Genomic DNA, 22278 nt, shown 5'->3' on the forward strand with positions numbered 1-22278 from the left:
CACTTCCAGTCCTATGAATACCAAGTACCCTGGTAGTCGCTAGCCAAATCTGGCCCTCAGACATGTTTTATTTAACCTCTGAATAACATGTGACCCCCAATTTTTTAATTGGAAAGTTTCATATAAAAATACAGATTTCCATCTTTTCTAGACAAAACAAGAACTGACAACCAGCAACAGCAGCTGGAGCAGAGCTGCCCCTGCCCATTTAGACAACTGCTACGTTATCTACTGCTCGCTTTGGCTCCCTGGCTCCTGAAGGCTTGTGACCCTTGGTTGAAAGCATAACTGATTTTCTAATTTTTAAAATACTCTCACAAACCAACCACTTGAGCTAACAAATGACATAGATCCTCGCATGGAACTAGCAGATATTCACAAAGTTGACCATTGACGGTGGTTCCCTAACTGCCACACATTAGTCACCAGGAAGCTTTTAAAAACTGAGGCTCCAGGGGATCCCTGGGTGGCTCAGCGGTTTAGCGCCTGCCTTTGGCCCAGGGCGCAATCCTGGAGTCCCGGGACCGAGTCCCGGGACCGAGTCCCGGGATCGAGTCCTGGGATCGAGTCCTGGGATCGAGTCCCACATCGGGTTCCCGGCATGGAGCCTGCTTTTCCCTCCTCCTGTGTCTCTGCCTCTCTCTCTCTCATAAACAAACAAACAAGCAAACAAACAAAGAAACAAATAAATAAATAAATCTTTAAAAAAAAAAAACAAAAACCTGAGGCTTGGGCAGCCCGGGTGGCTCAGCGGTTTAGCGCCGCCTTCAGCCCAGTGCGTGATCCTGGAGACCCAGGACTGAGTCCCACATCAGGCTCCCTGCATGGAGCCTCCTTCTCCCTCTGCCTCTCTCTCTCTCTCTCTCTCTGTCTCTCTCTCTGTGTTTCTCATGAATGAATAAATATAATCTTTAAAAAATTTTTTTAATAAATAAATAAAAACTGAGGTTCAGGTCCCAGTACCTGGGGAAGGGAACCACCAAGCATCTTATTTTTTAAAGCTCAAATGTGAAAGAGCAGAGATGGGCTCGATGGGCTCACTGGAGAAGCTAACGCTCTACCCGACTTGGATATTTCACAGTGGAAAGTTTCCCTCTTCCAGAATTTTACCATTAAAGAACAAACCAGAGAAAGAGTAGTTCACCTGAGGTCACAGAGCAAGGAAAAGAAGTTAGGATTCCAATCCTCACTCTTCTGACTCAAGCATCCTCACAGAATTTGGTAGTGATTTAAATTGATACAAGGATAGAGTTTTAAATACTAAAATAAGTATACAGACTGCATGTCCATATAAACTGAATTTATCCTCACATCCTAATGTATTTGTTAGAAAACAGATACACTATATCAGAGGCATGACTAAGAGGTTACCAAGATATTTTAGTCCAAAGATGAATATTTCTGCATTTGAAAATGCTAAAAATACTCAAGATAAATAGAAGTGTGGTATGCAGACAATGAAAAGACTATTATCAAAAACCAATGAACTGAATACCAAGAGAGTTAAGTATTAAGATCACTAATCTTAATGTGAGTAATTCTTTTTAGGAACTCAGAATTTGATATAATTGCTATATTTGTAATTCAAACAAACCTTGTTAAATGTCATTATATTAAGTAGCATTTTGAGATAGTATATATATAGAACAAGCTGTATCTCCAATATGATTCCATGTAATTTTTTTAAAGCATGGGGACAAGACTGAAAAGAATTATGCTAAATGTTAACAGTGGTGGGTAGAATTATGGGTGACTTTTTCCAGTTCTTTTTCTATATTTTCAAAATTTTCTACAATGACTATTACTTTTTATAGATGCTTCTAGGTGGAACAGCAAGGTAGCTGAAATATCTTCAACATTAGTATCAAGACTAGATTGCCTGGGGTGCCTGGCTGACTTAGTCAGTAGAGCATGCAACTTGATCTCGGGATCATGAGTTCAAGGCCCACGTTGGGAGTAGACTTTACTTAAAAACAAACAAAACAAGACTAGATTCCCAAATAAGTTGGTCAGACATGTCATCACTTTACATAACTCCAAGATTACTTAACTTTTTCAAAGTTTTTTGCATTTGTCTCATTAAAGAGCAGGATGAGGATTAAACCTCTCTAACACCCTACCACAATGGCATTTTAAGAGACTGATTCATAATATAAACATGGGCCATCTAAACACTAGATATCTAATTTCGGATGTCTCAAGTTTGAAAGTGGATTTTTTTAAAGCTAAAATGTTCAGTTTGTTACCTAATGTTCTGTTGCTGATTGTCCTGTTTGCTACTTAATGCCTATGTACATTTTAATTTTTTGTTAAGTCATGTTTCAAGGAAAAGGTTCAAACTATACAGTGCAGGCAATATTCCAAGTAAGTGTTTTAATTACATTAGTACACTGCATTACTACACTGAAAATCAGAAAGCTTAGTGTCTCTGGCAGGATCTGTATGTTTGTATCACATCTCTGGCCTAAAACAACTGTTATCCTAGAGTATTAAACCAGAAATCATAAGATGAAGGACCTTAGACCATGTTCTAATTACCGTTGTGTTTATAAGTTACTTGACCTAAGTTTCAATTCTCTTTTCTAAAAATGACATTAGCAGACACTGACCTACCTTGGGTTAAATAGAACTACTTGTGAGGGGCGCCTGGGTGGCTCAGCGGTTAAGCGTGTAACTTTGGCTCAGGACATGATCTGAGTCCCAGGATTGACCCGCATTGGGATCCTCGCATTGAGCCTGCTTCTCCTCCCTCTGCCTATGTCTCTGCCTCTCTTTCTCTATGTCTCTCATGAATAAATAAATAAAATCTTAAAGAAAAAGAACTACTTGTAAAAATGTCTATTTTATAAATATCCTAAGTATAAGGCAGCATTAGAACTACTTTTCTAAGATATTACTGTTTTAAACTTTAAAGCTAGGTTAATCCTGCTTACATTCTATACTCAGCATGTATCTTTTCATTATGCATACATAAAGTTTTTACTGGTTTCTTTACAGTCTTGTTGTACCCATCTAAAATGGTCTTCTTTATAGGTACAAAACAGGTCTATGTTCCTAACAGGTTGTAAAGTCAGCTTTGTATAAGCCATACCTAACTTGGTAAAAGAATACTTTCTCTAAAGAAAGAGTAATTCTTTAATAAAATGTAAAATATATTATGTTAGTATTGATTCTTCTCTAATAGGCAGACTTAAAGAGGGTATATTTTAATCATGGCACTTTCTAGTTTAGTTTTGTCGTGTTTTAGGCTGAGGCAGACAGTTGTCAGGCTGACAATTATTTTTATTTATAGAGACAAATACAAGTTCAATATCTAACTCTAAGTAACAAAATCAAAACATTTGTTCTGTTTCTTACATTCCATATAGGTGTGAGATCATTTCGTATTTATCCTTCTCTGACTTACTTCACTTAGCATTATCCCCTCTAGATCCATCCATGTCCTTGCAAAAGGCAAGGTTTCATTCTTTTTATGGCTGAATTAATATTCCATTAAAAGTATATACCACATCTTCTTTATACATTCATATATCAGATACTTGGGTTGATTCCATAATTTGGCTATTGTAAACAATGCTGCAATAAACACAGGGGTGCTTACTATCTTTTCAAATTAGCGTTTTCATATTCTTTGGGTTTGGATTCCCACCAATAGCACACAAGGGTTCCTTTCTCCACATCCATGCCAACATGTGTTGTTTCTTGTGTTGCTGGTTTTAGCCATTCTGACAGGTGTGAGGTGATATCATACTGTGATTTTGATTTGCATTTCCCTGATGATTAGAACGAGATAACTATTTTTGTTTATAGAGACAAATATAAGTTTAATATCTAATTCTAAATAACCCAGTCATTGGGAAAGGCTAAACTATAAGTGAGGCACAACTTCACCAAATACTAGATATACATATCCTATTAGCATGGCAGGTTAACACTAAAGGTCTTACGTTCAGATGGTACTAATTGCCGTCGAACTGCTTCCCCTATCAATTCCTTAAGTTTCTTCTTAAGATCTCTGCTGGTCTTCTTATAAAAATAAAGATCTTTTTCCAGTTGCTGGATTTTATCTTCATATGCTCTTAATTTTTCTATAAGTCCTTCTCCATCTTGCTCTATGAAACAGAGATATATACATTTAAAATCAGTTTAAAGGACCAAAAATTATGTTCTAACCCAGTTTCCAGACTATATTTAAAGGGTCAGATGTATGTTACATGTACCTACATGGATTTGTTTTCAGCTACAGTTTGGATTCTTCTGCCCTGAGTCACCTTCTCCACCCTTCCCGCTGCCAACTACCGCATCTTCATGATTGATTCATAAACAATTTTTGAGGGCAGCCCAAGTGGCTCAGCAGTTTAGCACCACCTTCAGCCCAGGGCCTGATCCTGGAAACCTAGGATCGAGTCCCACATTGGGCTCCCTGCATGGAGCCTGCTTCTCCCTCTGCCTGTGTCTCTGCCTCTCTCCCTGTGTCTCTCATGAATAAATAAAATCTTTTAAAAATATAAATAAATAAACTTTTTGAGAAGCATTAACTAGATTTATCCTTAGAACAGCAGAAATAATGTGTTTTCTATAAAAAAAATTCACTTTTGGAACTCTGTCCATCAGGTGCATTGATATCTTTATTTAAGGGAGCTCCTGGGTGGCTCAGTCAGTTAAGCATCTGCCTTTGGCTCAGGTCATGATCCCGGAGTCCTGGGATCAAGCCCCACTTTGGGTTCCCTGTTCATCACCTGATGAAGAGGGAGCCTGCTTCTCCTTCTCTCTTTGTCAAATAAATAAATAAAATCTTTTTTTTTTTTTTAAATAAAAATAAAAAGTTCCTACCGGGAACTGTGGATATATGGAAAGTCATAGGCTCAGGCTTATAGGCCCAAGAAATCTATAGCCAAAAGACCCTGAAAACCAAAAACCTGTCAAAAGAGGGAGATTACAAAAGAAAACACCATATATAAAGAGGGGAAATAGCGTAAGTTGTAGTTTATGCTACAATATAACTTAAAGCTTCTAACTAATATTTATGAATGTCTGAAACTATCCCTACTGGGTAGGTGTTAGAACCAATAAAACCTCGTTAATTGACCTTCTAAAAACACTACTCTCAGATACTCTTTCTTATTGGTAAATTTGTAAAATGATCCTACTGGTTTTAATGGTCTTTTGCTGTAACTGGCTGTTTTGAAAAATTTTATCTAAGTATATTGGAGAGTTTAAATTCACTCATTAAAATTTTTTTTAAAAAATTAAAAAAATAAATTAACCCATTATCTCATATTTAAAAATACTTTAAAGGGAGCCTGGATGGCTCAGTCAGTTGAGCGTCAGGCTCTTGATCTTGGCTCAGGTCATGATCTCAGGGTCTTGAGCCCTGCAGCAGGCTCTGCGCTCAGTGGGGAGTCTTCTTGAGATTCTTTCTCTCTCCCTCTCTCTCTCTGTGCCTCTCCACCACACACTCACTCTCTAACAAATATTTTTAAAATAAAATAAATAAAAAATACTTAAATAACACCATAAATCAGAATCCCCATAAAGAATATCATATATGTCAACTGAATTTTATATAACATATTCAAGTGAAATTAGAAAATTCATAAATTATCATTTTTAGCTGCAACTTTGTTATGAAAAACTTATCCCAGCAATAAAAATGATTTTTAAAATGTTCTCATTTGGCTGTAGCATGAGCTTTTGTGGTACAATGTCAATTACTCAAAAAATACATGAAAAATTATATTAAAATATTACTTTATAGAGATGTAAGACAGAACTAAAAATAAGGAAAGGAGAGCATGTTTGAATGAAGTGATGTATAGGATCCTGTCAGGAAATCCTGTCATCAGGCAACTGGTTGCTAAACTGGTTATAGAATTAACTTAGAGGTAAATTGCCTCAACACTCAAATTTATATATTTTCCAATTTTCTGCTTACTCAGGTTGTTTCTCCAGCTATAGATTCACAAGAATCAAGACTAAGCAGCCAAGCAGCCTGGACCAAAGCATCACCAGTACTGGTGGGCAATGATTCTGTTGCCATAGCAACTCTCTGCGTACTGGCCAAATGCCCAGGTAACATGAAGACCAACTGCTGTGATACCTCTTTCCACACTGAACTACTGTATACTGATACAGTATGTGTCTATAGACGGTAGACTAATTTTGAGCTAAGACATAACCTTAATGCATAAAATTGACAATTGACTGAAAATTATAACAAGAACTAGAACTAGAAATCTGACAGAGCCTATCACTTTAGTTATGTGAAGGGAGAGTAACTTAAATATCAAAGTACTATGTCCTTGGGAGGTAGAAACTTTTCAACCATACGCCATGAAGCCAGAAATCCCACATTAGTACATAAAAAACGAGCCGACGACAAACGGGGATGTGTGGCACTGGGGACAGGCAGAGGGATGGCATTTCAAGAACGAAAAGCCCTCCATCAAAGTCAACCAACCCCACATGTGGTAACCCAAACATGTAAAGCACAAAAACAAATGAAAGTAGTAACTATTTATTCATGCTAGACTTTTCTGCAATCAAATTCTGTCCTGTCCTCCTGTCCCAGCCCCTCCGACACATCACCTTCCACAGCTGACCAGAAGGGGCAGGTACCTTGAAAATGATGTAACAGCAGCTGCATTTTCTGCTCGTGTTCCTTTTGCTGGAGGGTCAGTCTCCGGTCACATTGCAATTTCAGAGATTCCAGGGCAGATTCCAATTCACAAACCATATTATCCCGTTCCAGAACCTTCATTTTACTTTCTTCATTCTGTAACTGTAGCTTCCGTTCGGTTTCTCTCAAATTGACCACCTAGCAAAGACATTTTTTTTTAACCTTTTAAGTGTGTCTTAGATAGCCTAATGTAATCATCCACTTCTCTTAGACTGCATGAAGAATCTCCTTAGTCACCATGGTGTAAATAAGCAAATGCTTTGTGACGTACCTGACAAAATAACCTAACAGCCTTTTTAGTTTATTAGGATTCTGGATCGGTAACAACTTCATTTTAAATATAATGTTGTTCTATCACCCTTCCATCATCTCTCAGACATGGTCACTGCAATTTACATTTATAATCCTATATATAATTCTATTTCTCTAGTCTAAGAAGAGAATGGGAACCTAAAGACTCTGGTAACATCTAGATAACTCCCAGTTTTAACTCCAACATGGATGTTGTAAATAAGTAACAGAATTTTTAAAACTATAAACACAGAATTCAGTCTCAGATTATCCATTTAGTCCAGTGGGTTCTTCTCTGCACTGCTACGAAGTGAATATACTTCAATGTATGTGTCACAGAATTTGCTAATGTAGTGACCTTCTCTCTAGAAAAATACTCGTTTCTATGAAGGGTACCCAGGGTCAGAAAATCCACTGACCATGGCCTGGGTGCTTTGAGTTAAGAACCCTTTCTCTAAAAATACCAGAAAAGAATTCTCTATGTCAAAGCTTCAGACAGCACTGCACCATTTTTCTGCCCTCCACAAATGCAGTGATAGGATGCATTCTTATCAATAATAATAGCTTACTACCACTACTACTACTATTACTGTCAGTAGCTACGGACAGTCATTATCCTAGAGGAGGGCTGTGTATAATATTTCCACTAATTTTTTCATCTTTATGTCACTTGTCTAACAGAACTAGAACTTTATTTTAAAAGTCCAATGTTTTATTTTCACTAACTGTCTGATATTCCCTTAAACTGAAGATACCTTTCAGAGAAAAAGAGTTAGTATTTGCTTAACACTTCACAATATATACCTTAAGAGAAGACATTATTATTCAGGTTAATGCTAAAATCTATTATTATCTTTGTCATTGATGTACCACTTCATCTTCATTTCAATTCATAGGTATGATGATAAAGTACAGGTACCCCTACCCTATAGCAATGAAAGAAAGGGAGCCGAAACTTGGAGGGCCCTTGATTTTTCATGAATGCTGAGTAACAACAAGCAAATCTAGAAAATATCTAAGAAACAGTGACTGAGGAATATAACTTGAATTTTTAGTTTTTAAAACTATTTGAGAAAGCCTTTCTTTCAAAGGCCCTTCCAACTTTAAGAACCTCCCAAAGTCAGGCCTACATACTTGGGATAAGCACACAGCTTCCAGATGGCCACATTCAATACTGTATGGAGAAATCATGCTTAAATCTGTAGTTGCACTATCAAATTTTTAGGCCTTTCAATTTCTTAAATGTGAGATATATAAGCATCTTGACCCCTCTCCCCCCATATAAGAAAATCCTTCTCTCCAAGAAACAAACCTTATTGAAATATCTGAAAAGAATAGCTCTAATCTCAACAGGACGCAGGCAAATTAGTTTTTCTAAGACATGTGCTTCACTATGAGAGAGGTTTTGGAACGAAGCTCTGAGCGAGTTCTGGCGACTCTGGATGCTTTCATTCTTGTATTCAATTGCAGCTTCCAAAGCTTCAATCGCTTCTTCAAGTTGGAAAAGAACATGTTCCTCCTAGATATAACAGAAATCACTCATTTTAAATGAAATAATGTAACTTGGACTTTGTCATACACTAAGATCTCACTATGTTTTCTTGTATCTAATGGGAATAGTTACCATTTGTCTACTAAATTTTAAGAAAAATGTTTACTGAGTGCTTGCAATGCTACACAGTGCAATATGTGTACACACACATATATAAAACATACAATCATAGAATCCTCGCAGTAAACCTTGTGTATGAAATGTCTCAAGGTCATGGAGCAAATGCCGATAACCAAGGAATATACTTGAACAAAGCCTCACTCCTCCAGGACCAGCACTATTGCCATGTATCTCCCTCCACAGCTCTTAGTGCATATTATGTGTCACAAAGATCTGGAGACTCTTTGCTATCCCTTCAAGGATCTATCAAAGTGATATACTGCCAGGAGGGAAAGAAGAAACAGATTTAGAATAATTATTAGGAACTAGTTATCAGGGATGCCTGGGTGGCTCAGCGGTTGAACATCTACCTTTGGCTCAGGGTGTGATCCTGGAGTCCTGGGATCGAGTCCTGCATTAGGCTCCCTGCATGGAGTCTGCTTCTTTCTCTGCCTATGTCTCTGCCTCTCTCTCTCTGTCCCTCATAAATAAATAAATATAAAATAAAATCTTAAAAAAAAAAAAGGAATTAGTCATCAGAAGAGAGTCTCTAGGGAGAAAAGAGTATGACATAAAAAAAAAAAAAAAAAAAGCAGGGAGAGGGCACCTCGGTAGTTCAGTTGGTTAGGTATCTGCCTTCAGCTCAGGTCATGATCCCAGGGTCCTGGATCAAGCCCCACACCAGACTCCCAGCTTAGCAGGGAGTCTGCTTCTCCCTCTCCCTCTGGCCCTCCACCCCACTTGTGCTCTCTCTCTCTCTCTCTCAAATAAATAAATACAATCTTGAAAAAAAAAGTGAGGATTTAAGGACATGAAACATTTCATAAACTTCCTGTAAGATGTCACTACAGAGCAAAGGCATTAAAAATGGCAACAGTATAGCATTTTTTTCATAAGCTAGGAAGATCTCCGTGGTAGGGGGGAAAAAACCCTGATGAATCCCTGTCAGAAAACCTAGAAGTTCTCTGAACTAACCAAACAATGTCTTATTGGGGGCAGAGGGTGTTCAAATTTCTGGTAAGAAATTATTTCAGACTTGGTTAGATATTTCTGTATATCTGTATGTATGGTGGAGGTTACCAAAAACTTAGGTTCCTTGAAGGCAGACCATCTTGTCCATACCCATGTCCTTATTGCCTAGCACAGTACATATCACAGTTTCTACTAAGTATCTGCTGAATGAGTTAATGAGGGAAAAGGAGAAAAAAATACTTTCACATGTCTGATTATATGACCCAAATATTTCTCTCCACTCCTTCCCCCAGTACTTCATAGGAAAATAATGTTAATACTTCTGATCTACCTAAAGAATAGAGTGACTTGCTGAACTCCTTTTCTGGAATTCAGGGAAAAAGTATGTGATAACCTATTCCAGTGGGAGGTTGAGTAAAGCCATTGGTTTTAAATGGTTTAAAAATGGTTTTAAATGGTTTTAAAGCCATTTTATAAAAATCTCCAGAAAGAACCATTTTGAAAAAAATATTCAACAGCCATTTTGTTCCTCTGGGCAATTTCTAACCATCAAGAATTTGATGATTTGATAATCACTCTGTTGAGAAGAAAATAAGATGCACCTTTTTAAGAAAAACAAACCTAAGTCCTGAAAGCTGTGTCAATGAATGGATAAGAAGAACCAGAAAATAAAATGATTTATCCAAAGAACATACCTGACTTTCTGAATAATGCATACTATGATATTTTACCCAAAATGTGGAAAGTGTTTGCCTTTATATATGTCTGAGAACAATTTGGAACAAATTGAGTTTCTATAGTTTTGGACCTAAGTTAGGGAAGTCCTGACATATGTCTAAGGCAGTATGACTCCAGAATCTGACTCCAGTGAGGCTACAGCATGTAAATATTCATGCTTCTCTCTAGCCAGCAATAGGTGTGGCAAGATGAATGTCAATGAAAAACTGACCCAGGATGAAAAATCTGCCATAATGCAAACAAAATATTATCAAGAGTTGACTATGCTCTATCAGAGAGCACTGCTTTTTACAAATGCACCAGGGATCTTGTTAAAATGCAGATTTCTAATTCAGCAGGCCTGCGTGGGGAGGCTCTGCATTTCTAACAGGCTCCCAGGTGAGGCTGCTTTTGATCCAGAGACAACACTGAGAGCAGCAAGGACTTAAAGCAGTGGTCTCCAAACAGTTTAGATCGCACATCCCTATTAATAAAACAAAAAAACAAGAACAAATAAAGAGAAAACTTTTAAGTATTCATTGCATATTTGTATATTTCTCCATATACTATATGCACATTCTAACAATAAAACATGAAATTCAAAGTGTAAAAGATGAAATAAACATAGATATAATAGTTCTTATGTTTTCTTCCTATATCCCACTTATTGAACTGCTCTACATTATTAGAAAAATGGGGTTGGAACTATTTTTTTAAATTTGTTTCTAGAGTTTACCCAAAACAGAAAGTATTTGTCTATATTAAATTGTTGGGTAATCTTGTACTCATATAGTAATCTAAAATCTATCACTTCCTGTTAAGGAGTACAATTATAAAAATGATTCTGATTTATTGGGAAAGAGAAAATAATCCTAAGCAGGTTTAAAGAGATCAAAATAGCAAACTATTCCACCTAGATTTTATTGATGTCTTGTGTCACAACAGAATCTCATGTTCCCAATCATCCACAATTGGCAGATCTATCTGGTAATACTAATCCTGACATTAAGACAGTGGTGAGAGTAGAGCCCACTCTGAGTGACACTGAGAAGACCAACTTTGTGGAAGAAGTCTGCAGAGGCTCACACGGCTAATGGAACCCCACCAACTGCAGGAGGCTCACAATTCCCTCGAACCAATCCATACTGGCTGCTAAACAGGTATTATGCGTGGTGCTGTATTTTTCACCACAAACCCTACAGAGTGAATTTTGGTTACAGAATTCCACATGAAAGAGAAATGTATTTCTGGATGAGGATGATGGGGCCTCTACCCTTCTGCAAACATAATTTGTTCATGCCCTTCTCTGTACCTTATTTAATGGTGTTCTACCTACAGACGCCTTCTTTCTTCTACCAATATTATGGTTTTCATAATTGCACCCAAATTTCCAATCCACCAAAGCTGCCTTGATGAGTCTTCCCCCCAAATGACCATTGCATTGTTTTGTATAAATAATGTAACAAGTATGGTTTTATTACATTATTATAACTTGCTTTTTCTTATGTTCTTTAGAGTTTAGAGTTTTCTTATATCTCTTATCCCCAGAGAGAATATGAATTTTTCAAAAGAAGCATAATGCTTTTTATTTATTTATTTATTTGTTTGTTTGTTTGTTTGTTTCTTCCATGGGATCTAGTAACAGTCCTGCGTGGGCAGGCAAGAATTCCTCAAAAACTCATATTTTGTGGTATCTTGGGCTCTCATACCTTCAAATCTACAAGGCCAGTTTCCAATTCAACACCCTCAGGAGGACAGCCTGATTCTGTGATCCTCTGCACAGCTATGCAGACCCTACAACGGGGCAGTGAGGCTTATTATGCCACCCCCAATCAAGTTAGTTTTCAATTCCCTTCAACCGTGCAGGACACAACAGTCTAATTTTATGAGATTCTTGCTCCTGTTCCTCTTAACCAGCCTCCTTAACTTCTTCTCCAATCTAAAACTATCCAAGATTCAGCAAGGTGCATGATTCCCAGCTACTCACTTTCTCTTAGCAATTTTCTCTTGCTTTGGTCATGACAGGACATCGACAATAAACATTTCCAGAGGAAATTCATGCTCAAAAATTCAGGCTTGTCTGATAAAATAAGGGATGAGCACCATTGCCAACTGATGTAGAATTTTGAAAAAAGACAAAGTCAGACAATTTGGCAGCCAATAAATGTACTATCTTTTACATAGTTTAAAACAGTAAAGGTGAGAGGAGCCATATGCTCCTCTAAATGAAAACTCATACTCAGAGGTATTTTTATTGGGATTTGAATTCCACGCATCTGCTTGGCTGGAACATGCTCTCAAAGGTTGGGCGTCTCTGAAAGAATTAACCTTGAATGCCCTGGCCATCCATAGTCTGTAACAGATGACCTAGTATCAGTCAAGAAAGAAGTAGAGAGAGAAGGTAGGTGCTCTCTTTGGTAGAACTGAGGAATAAGAGTCCTTCGAATCATTATGTGTTCTGTGAGGTGACACAAGAAACCCCGGCTGAGAGGGGGTTAGGAGTTAGGGTTAGGATTAAGGGTTAGGGTTAGGGCCCTACTCGAGGTTAGGGTTAGTTTCCCAGGCCCTGGCAATGTTCATAGACTCCCGTGTGAGGATACCACAGTTTCTAGGTAAGCATGGACTGTGGCACTTAATAGGAGCCAGTAAACTCATTATATCTGACACAGTCTCAAGGAAACAAAGTTTACCAGAGTTCTCATTTTTATGTTTTAGTTAACAAGGACAGAAGAAATCATCCCAGTGACCCATCATAGAGTACTTCCAGTTCTAAAGAATACTGACTTACTTCAGGTGTTAACACACTACCATTTTTAAGTTTCTCATCCACACTATTTTTTCGTCTCTGTAGCTGATCCTTTTCTTTCTGGAGGGCTTGGACTCGTTCTGCAATCTTTATTTTCTCCTCAGCTGTGCTGTGTTGAAGCTCGACATTCTTTTCACACAACTCTTGATCCAGCAAGTTCAGGCGAGTTGATATTTTCAAACTATCTGTGTTTAAGATCTAGAAAGACACAATCAACCAAACACCCCAAAAACAGTTACTCAAAAGCCAGACTGCATATAAATTTTAAAAATAGGGAAAATTACTAACTGAATATATTTATTTTTAGCTTCCACATTATTGTTTTCCCTTGTGGGGGTGATTTTGGTTCATTTTTTTAAATCTTAAGTTGAATGCCTTAAAAAAAAAAAGAGAGAGAGAGAGATTCAAGGAGTGCCTGGGTGGTGCAGTCAGTTAAGCAACTGACTCTTGATTTCAACCCAAGTCATGATCTCAGGGTTGTGAGATCAAGCCCAGCATGAGGCTCATGGAATCTGCTTAAGGTTCTTTCTCTCCCTCTCCCCTACCCCATACTCTCTCTTTCAAAAAAGAAAAAAAAAAGGAGGGGGGAGATTCAAATGTTGAATTTACTGCCAAGTATTGCTTGCCCACACCAGACTACAGAATATTGGTTTTGAGAGCTAGTATTTTTCCTTTTTTTTATTATTTCCTAAATTAAACTTTTCTTCCTTGGTCTGTTACATAGTTATATGGCCTGTAACTAATAATATAATTTCCCTAAAGGTTGAGATTTGGTTTGTTGCTGTTTAAATATACAATTTGTTTCTACTCTTATTTCACTCTGGTCAGAAAACACACCAGTTAAAGTAATGGAGATACTTGATATGGCCTAACCTAAGAGAATTCTTAAAATAAGTTTTGCATCTAAGTATGTATGTATATATACTACAGGTTTATAATTTTTTTAAAGTAATCCCCTTTAACCTGAGTCTCACTCCCCAGAAACAATCTTCAACCTTTCTAGATGTTTCTCCTGATGTTAATGTTTCTAAATAACATTACCAATTTCACATACTGCCTACAGACTGACTATTGGGGAAGACAAGGACCTGGCTCTATCATGCCTCCTCTACTTCCCCTCCTCGAGTCTCCCCATATAAGGTATATTGCAGTTTTATGTTACATCAATCAGTTTACATGACTTTGTGAATATTTTTCATATTTGAACTACCTAGTAGTATAAAAAAAACATTTTCCATAGGATACAACTTTTGGTACTACCTACTAACTCTTCTCCAATAGAACTATACAATTCCTTTCAACACTGTTTTTTTCATTTGACCAAAACCTACATCAGGAAATTTTTGTTTTATTCTAGAAACATTTATCCCAAAGTCTCCATCCATGTGCTCCAAACTAGTTGTTCTAGAACTTCCTTTTGGTGTTATCCTGGGAATTTCCACGTTGGTCACCCTTTCAAGACGCTGAGCCTTCTTTTTTCATAGTTGATGCCCTCATTTTTGTGAAGCACAACCTCTTAGTCGTTTTCTGAGAGAGCCTAGGGTGGAGATTTTCTCACCTGAAAATGTCCTTATTCTGCCTTCATATTTGATTCAGAGTTAGGCTCAAAAAAGAAGTCTTGTTTGGAAATCACTTTCCTTCTGAGTTGGAAGACTGCTGCGGGTCTTTTAGTTTCTACTAAAGAAGGCTGAGAGGTCTAATTCCATTCTGATTGTTGAGATTTACAAAGGACTCATCTCTTCTAATTGGTAACTTTCAGAATCTTTTCTTTTCCTTGAGATACTCAAAACTTCACAATGACAAGCATTTGGCCCTCATTTTGCTGGGCCCCTGATGACCTATTTTGATCTAGAGTCTCACATCTTCAGTGTTAGGAAATTTATGTTGCCTCTGATAATCCCCTCTCTCGTTTTCCGTTATATCTTCCTGAAATTCCTATTTCTTGGATGTTCTACTTCCTGGATTTATCTGCCAACTAAAGTTTTTTCCTCCTATTTTCTATGTATCCTTTTATTTACTTTCTGGGATATTTCTTCAACGTTATCCTCCAAACTTTTACATTTCCAGTAATTCTCACTTTACGATAAAGAGAGCATCATCTTTGAGCACCTTGAGGATATTAAGGGTTTTGGGAAGCTTTTTCAGCTCCTTCCCCTATCTCTAATGTCTCTGAGCTTCATTTTTTCTCTTGGTCTCTCTCTTTCACATTAGTAGCATTCCTGCCATGGCTGTCCCACTTAAGAGTCAAGCATGAAAATGGTAATACATTGTGTGATGGGTATGCTTTGTCACAACAGAATATATCTAGGGTCTGGACACTTAGTTGGGGAGCCCAAGGGTGTTTTTAGGTCTTTTTTTCAGGGACGGTTTCAGAAAACCCACCAATGACCTGCTGGGAAGTATAAATCTGGCTGCCAGCATTCTGGGATCTAAATGAGGATTCAGGAAATAAATGGCTATCTCAGGATTCGTATGTAGACTAGGTTTTCATTCATTCCCTGTTTTGAGTATTTTGACTTACTCCAACCTTCTGCTGTACCTGGTTCAGCCTTCAGAAAATAAAGCGTTTAGCCTCAGAGTGAGAAAGGATGGTTTCCTGATGATGCCCTGCTTTCATCTTTATGCTTCAGTCCTGCCTTCCAAAAATCTGGAACACTTTGTTTCTGAGTCTTTTTTTTTTTTCAGATTTTATTTATTTGTATATAGAGAGACACAGCGAGAATGCACATGAGCAGGCGGAGAGGAAGGGAGAGGGAGAATCCTAGGCAGACTATGTGCTGAGTGCAGAGCCCCAGAGGGGGCTGGATCTCAAAAACCATGAAATCATGATCTGAGTGGAAGCCAAGAGTTGTACGGACTGAACCACTCAGGTTCTCCTCTTAGTCTTTTTTAATTCTTTTTTTAAAAAGATTTTTATTTATTCACGAGAAACACACAGAGAGAGGCAGAGACAGAAAAGGCTCCCCGTGCGGAGCCTGATGCAAGACTCGATCCTAAGACCCCAAGATCACGACCTGAGCCAAAGGCAGACGCTCAACCACTAAGCTACCCAGGTGTCCCATCTTTTCTTATTCTATGTGAATTCTCTCATAAAGCTGTTATTATTTTAAAAATTAAAAAAAAAGCTAATGCTACAGTCAGCCTCTCATTCACGATCCTCTCAAGACACTTGGATTTCAGCCTCCCCTGCTTAGTCAGTAAGCACTTATCTATTGCCTTCCATTTTACATTTCTTGGTAATCTTTCATATCTTTTTTTTCCCTTTATGGGCATACATGGGCATACAGCTTTTTTTTTTTTAATAATAGCTTTACTGAGAGATAATTTACATGCAGTTCACCTATTGATTGATTGATTGATTGAGACTTTTTAAAAGTTATCTCTATACCCAATGTGGGACTCAAACTCACAACCCCAAGATCAAGAGTCATGTACTCCACCAACAGAGCCAACCAGGCACCCTTAAGTCGCCTATTTAAAGGATATAATTTGATGGATCTTAGTATATTCACAGTTGTGAGTTGCACAGTTGTGCATCCATCACCACAATTTGAGAACGTTTTCATTGCTCCCCAAAGTGAAACGTCATGTGCACTAGCAATCATTTCATTTCTTCCCCAATCCCTGACCCAGCCCTCAGTAACCACTACTCTACTTTCTATCTCTATTTAATTGCCTCATCTGCACATTGATATAAATGGAGCCAGACAATATGTGTTCTTTTGCGGCTGGCTTCTTTCCCTTAACACAATGTTTTTGGGGTTCATCCATGTGGTAGCATGGATCAGAACTTCATTCCTTCCTCTTGCTGAGTAATATTCCATAGTATGTATATACCACTTTCTCTTTATCTGTTCAATATCCATTCTCTTTATCCATGCAATAACTCTGTGTTTAACTTTTTGATGAACTACAACGTAGTTATCCAAGGCAACTGCACCATTTTACAATCCCACAAGCAGCGTATGAATATTCCAATTCCCTCATATAGTCACCAACACTTCTCATCTTTTTTTCTGACCACAGCTATCCATCCTAGTAAGTGTAAAGCAGGGTCTCATCTATGTTTTGATTTGCATTTTCCTGATGGCTAATAATGTTGAACATTATTTCATATGTTTATTGGCCATTTGTATATATTATTTGAGAAATGTCTATTAAATCTTTTGCCCATTTTTTAATTGAGTTGTCTTTTTATTATTAAGTTATGACTTCTTTATATATTCTAGATACAATTCCTTTATCAGGTATATGATCTATAAAAATTTTTCTCCATTCTGTAGGTTGTCTTTTCAAAATCCACTTTTTTTGATGGTGGCCTTCGCATAACAAATGCTTTTAACTGTGATGAAGTCCAATTTATCTGTTTCTTCTGTTGTTTGTGCTTCAGATATAATATCACAGAAACCATTGCTTAATCCAAGGTAACAAAGATTTACACTTTAGTTTTCTTCTAAGAGTTTTATAGTTTTACCTCATATTTAGGTCTTTGACTCACTTTGAGTTGAAATCATAAATAGTATGAAAATTGTTTTTTTTATATCATGTTCCTTGTCCAAAATGCATAGGACCGAATTTTGATTTCTTAAACACTGAAATAGATGTAATCTATTTACACCTTTTGTTCAGAAAAGAACCCAGCAATGTAACAGTCTCAAATCTCTCTTCTGTTTCATTAAAATGATCCTCAAAGAATCAATTTTGCTTTGCTCTGCTGGGGTTTCATTTATCTGTACTCTACTTATTTCAATATGGTCTCAAATTTTACATCTTGTTGGAAGTAGAAAACTTCATTTTTTAAAATTTATTTTGTCGTTGTTAGATCACTAATAAACTTATTTCAGGAAGATTTTCCTCCTCATTCCTTTTTATTTTTTTCCTCTTTATTCTTTGTGATACAGAGCATATAATAAATGTCCAAGTTTATTTTCTATTTACTCACTTGATATATTAGTTTGTTCATCTCTTTTGCTGTCATTTACATGTTTTGGGAGATCGCTTTTAAAACTTAACCTTGACAGGCAGTGTGCGCAAGCTGCCTGGATACAGCACCAGCAACTAGGCTCGTCGGAGGGGCTGCCCCTACCCCTGTGTCCCAAAGCCTAGTGCTAATAGCTATTCAACATGACTGGGGAATTGAAGATAGAGCAGAGGTAAATACAGGTCTCCATGTTTGAAACAGAGAGGTTAAGAACACACCACCATCATCTCAGATCCTACTGACCTGGCTGAAAGGCAGAATAAGCAGGTCACTGATCCTCTCTGTTCTCTTTCTTAATGTGTAAACTGTTTTGGCCTACTGGGTAGAAAGTCCTCTTCATGTCTGGGGCAAGCCAGCTTCATTTTCAGATGCTACTGGTGCTATTGTTGAAAGTATCTATAGCTACATCCAAAAGAGTATCTCCTGGTTCTTCTACTCTCTCTACAATCATTCCTTTTTCAAAACTTGAAATTGAGATAAATTCCTTCATAAAATCACTTTTTTAGTTCATATAACCCAAGTTCTCCAGCCAAAGTTCTTATAAAGGTCCCCAAGTTGTCATAAATTGAAAGTGAACAAATCTTAATTACATAAAATCTTTCTTCTAGAGGAACCCTGCAAATCCCTAACTTTGGGTAGTAGTAATAGATCACTTTTAAGTCTATTTTTCCAAATTACCAATGCTCTCTACACAGCATCAAATGGTACAATTTATTTCTTAAATATCCACTTATAAAGAGGTTGCCAGGGGAATCTCTTGGTTCATGGTTACAGACTTTGTGTTTGGGTCCATAAAATGTTTTGGAAATAGGGTGACAGTTGTATGACACTGTGAATGTGGGGATCCCTGGGTGGCTCAGCAGTTTAGTGCCTGCCTTTGGCCCAGGGCATGATCCTGGAGTCCTGGGATCGAGTTCCACATCAGGCTTCCTGCATGGAGCCTGCTTCTCCCTCTGCCTGTGTCTCTGCCTCTCTCTCTCTGTCTCTCATGAATGAATGAATGAATGAATGAATAAATAAATAAATAATAAATAAATATAAAAAAGCACTGTGAATGTAACTAGTGTCACTGAATTATATACTGAAAAATGGTTAAAATGGCAAATTTTATGTATATTTTACCATAATTTTTAAAATACCAAAAAAGATCAATGGATAAAGAAGATGTGGTTTATGTATAAAATGGAATGTTACTCAGCCATTAGAAATGACAAATACCCACCATTTGCTTCGACGTGGATGGAACTGGAGGGTATTATGCTGAGTGAAGTAAGTCAATCGGAGAAGGACAAACATTATATGGTCTCATTCATTTGGGGAATATAAATAATAGTGAAAGGGAATAGAAGGGAAGGGAGAAGAAATGGGTAGGAAATATCAGAAAGGGAGACAGAACATGAAGACTCCTAACTCTGGGAAACGAACTAGGGGTGGTGGAAGGGGAGGAGGGCGGGGGGTGGGGGTGAATGGGTGACAGGCACTGAGGGGGGCACTTGATGGGATGAGCACTGGGTGTTATTCTGTATGTTGGCAAACTGAACACCAATAAAAAATAAATTTATTATTTAAAAAATAAATAAAATAAAATACCAAAAAAGTTAACAATAAATCATACTTGGCAGAACACTTAACACTGGATTTCAAAATTGCAAGAGATTTTACCAGTAGTCATTAAATAAACACTAACATGGAAAATACATTGAAAACCAGAAGAGTTTTCTTTTTGGTTTCTTTTTTTTTTTTTTTTTAAGATTTATTTATTTATTTATTTATCCATGATAGACAGAGAGAGAGAGAGGCAGAGACACAGGAGGAGGGAGAAGCAGGCTCCATGCCGGGAGCCCGACGTGGGACTCGATCCCAGGACTCCAGATCACACCCTGCGCCAAAGGCAGGTGCTAAACTGCTGAGCCACCCAGGAATCCCTCTCTTGGTTTCCAATTTCACAGTGGTATGATTTACTTCTTAGGAAAAAAATCCCAGTTTCAGTGGCTTACAACCACAATCAAAGAGCATAACAAAGAGAATACCTGACTTGATCTCAACTTCTTATTCTCCAGGTGGCTCTTCTCCTTTAACAGGGCCTCCTTCTTACAAACTATGGCCTCTCGCTTCTTTAAGTCTTCTTGCAGCTCCTCCAATTCCTGGCGTTGGTTCAGGACTTTCTCTACTTCTTCATCTAACCATTTCTTTTGCTCGTCCAGTTTCTATATTAAAATTGTTACAAAGAATGTTACATCAAAGAAAGAAATGTTACATCATTTGTTTTTCTTCTGCCATAAGATGTACATGGTAATAACATAACTTCTGATTGGCTAAAACACCTCAAGTGAACATTTTTTAACCATCTGGAAGACATTAAGTGAACACTTAACAACTCTCAGTGAGAATACTAAGACAGTGTTCCTGTCTAAACCCATCAAGAAGTGGTTCTGGTTAACACCTTGCTGTGTTTTATAAGGAATTAAGATGTATTCCCCAATATCTGTTCGAGCCTGGGATTTTCTAGGCTCACAGAGAAAGGGCTGACAATTTTCTATGTATATATTAAGAGAGTTCTGAGAACATGCTCGGGATCTTTTTCTCTGTCGCAGAGGAGCAAGCATGCCTGCATCACAGCACTTACGCTGCTGTCTGCTCTACAGTCTGTCTCTGCTGCTTGAGCTCCTTGATGGACTGCAGAGACTGTCTTCTCTCCCTCTCTATCCCCAGTGCCTGGTATACTTCCTAGCCCATGACTGGCCTTCAATAAAATGTTAAATGATTGGATGAATGCCTGAATCCATCAATTTATCAATGAAGTGAATAAATGAATACACACAGTGGAAGACACATATGATAGAGCATGGAAATATACTCTACACTCTAACCTGTCAACATCAAGGAATTATAAGATAAACGGAGCTGGAAAGATTTCTAAAACAAGCAGCTTAGTGTTCTCTTGAATTGAGGACACCCAGAAACAAAGAAAACAAAAATATGAATGGAATATGAACTTTACCAAGCGCCCATCTGCACTGTGGACATAGTAATGAAGCAATGCCAGCTAAACAACTAATAATACGAAAACAAATCAATACAGTACTATTTTCCAATTCTTCTCCAGATTAATAAAAATGGTGCCTAGAAATCTATATTAAAACAATGAGTGAATATGCATGAGGAAAAAAAAGGCAATGTGGCCAACAAACTAGATCCAGAGCTAGGTTCCCCATCCAGACCTAGACAGCATGATCCTATACGCACTATCCCATCCAAATAATATTGAAGCCTAAAATATTAGCTCTATAATCATAAGGAATAGGAAGGATATCCCAAAGCAACTACAGAAATACTTTAGTTTTGTTATATCTGGCTCTACCTTAGAAACTCCACATATAGAGACCCTACTGACAGTCTACCAATTAACTAAAACATATTCTACAAACACTCCTTGACTGTGAGTAGGATCTGAAAGATGAATAACAGGTCTTTTGTAAGGTCCATTCCCAGGACAGGAGAAAAACCACAAAAATATGTTGATAATAAATACTATATATACCTAACTCCTAGGTACCATGTCCATAAAAATGGAGGGAGAGATTGGCTCTGTCTGGGAAATGGAAGAAATGTCAGTACTGGCCTCACAGAGTAAGTAATATTTTAGCAGTGCTTTGAAGATGGGTAGGAGTCCATATAATACATATTTTTTAGGGAAAAAATGTGAGTGGATTTTTCTGCATTTGACATAAAGGTTATGATTTGTATAATTCACTGTATCTTAGTAAGTTTTCTGAAAATTTCTTGATTTGTCTTTTTATAGCAAAGGTTCCTATTACATAGTTCCAATTTTATGTTTTCTTATAAAGGAGCTTCAGAACAAATCAATGTCCTAAGCTCTTCAGATACCCACACCAATTATCTTATAATTTTGTTCCTGTTTAGAGTCAAATTCTAGAAAGTGGGGTTTTTTTTGAAGTATTAAAAAAATACAAAGCTTTGCTTTTTATTTATTAATATTTTTAACGCAACACAGTGCCAGCTGTGGAAATCTTTTTATTATTATTATTTTTAAAAGAACAAATGACAATTTTTTTAAAAGATTTTATTTATTCATTCATGAGAGACACAGAGAGAGAGGCAGAGACACAGGCAGAGGGAGAAGCAGGCTCCATGCCGGGAGCCCGATGTGGAACTCGATC

At 37.4% G+C, this 22278-nt stretch overlaps 1 protein-coding gene across 2 annotated transcripts in view; it reads right to left on the reverse strand.

Annotated features, from left to right (window-relative positions):
* KIF27 (kinesin family member 27) overlaps positions 1–22278 on the reverse strand; it is an 85468-nt gene that overhangs the window by 4226 nt on the left and 58964 nt on the right. For both annotated transcript variants that reach the window (XM_072763055.1, XM_072763064.1), the window contains 5 exons: positions 20128–20304; positions 13099–13314; positions 8283–8489; positions 6619–6817; positions 3948–4112 (listed from right to left, as the gene is read on the reverse strand). In XM_072763055.1, coding sequence (XP_072619156.1) covers positions 3948–4112; positions 6619–6817; positions 8283–8489; positions 13099–13314; positions 20128–20304 — 964 coding nt within the window. The remainder of the gene's footprint in view (positions 1–3947; positions 4113–6618; positions 6818–8282; positions 8490–13098; positions 13315–20127; positions 20305–22278) is intronic.

The sequence above is a fragment of the Vulpes vulpes genome, chromosome 1, assembly GCF_048418805.1.
Source record: "Vulpes vulpes isolate BD-2025 chromosome 1, VulVul3, whole genome shotgun sequence".
Lineage (NCBI taxonomy): Eukaryota > Metazoa > Chordata > Mammalia > Carnivora > Canidae > Vulpes > Vulpes vulpes.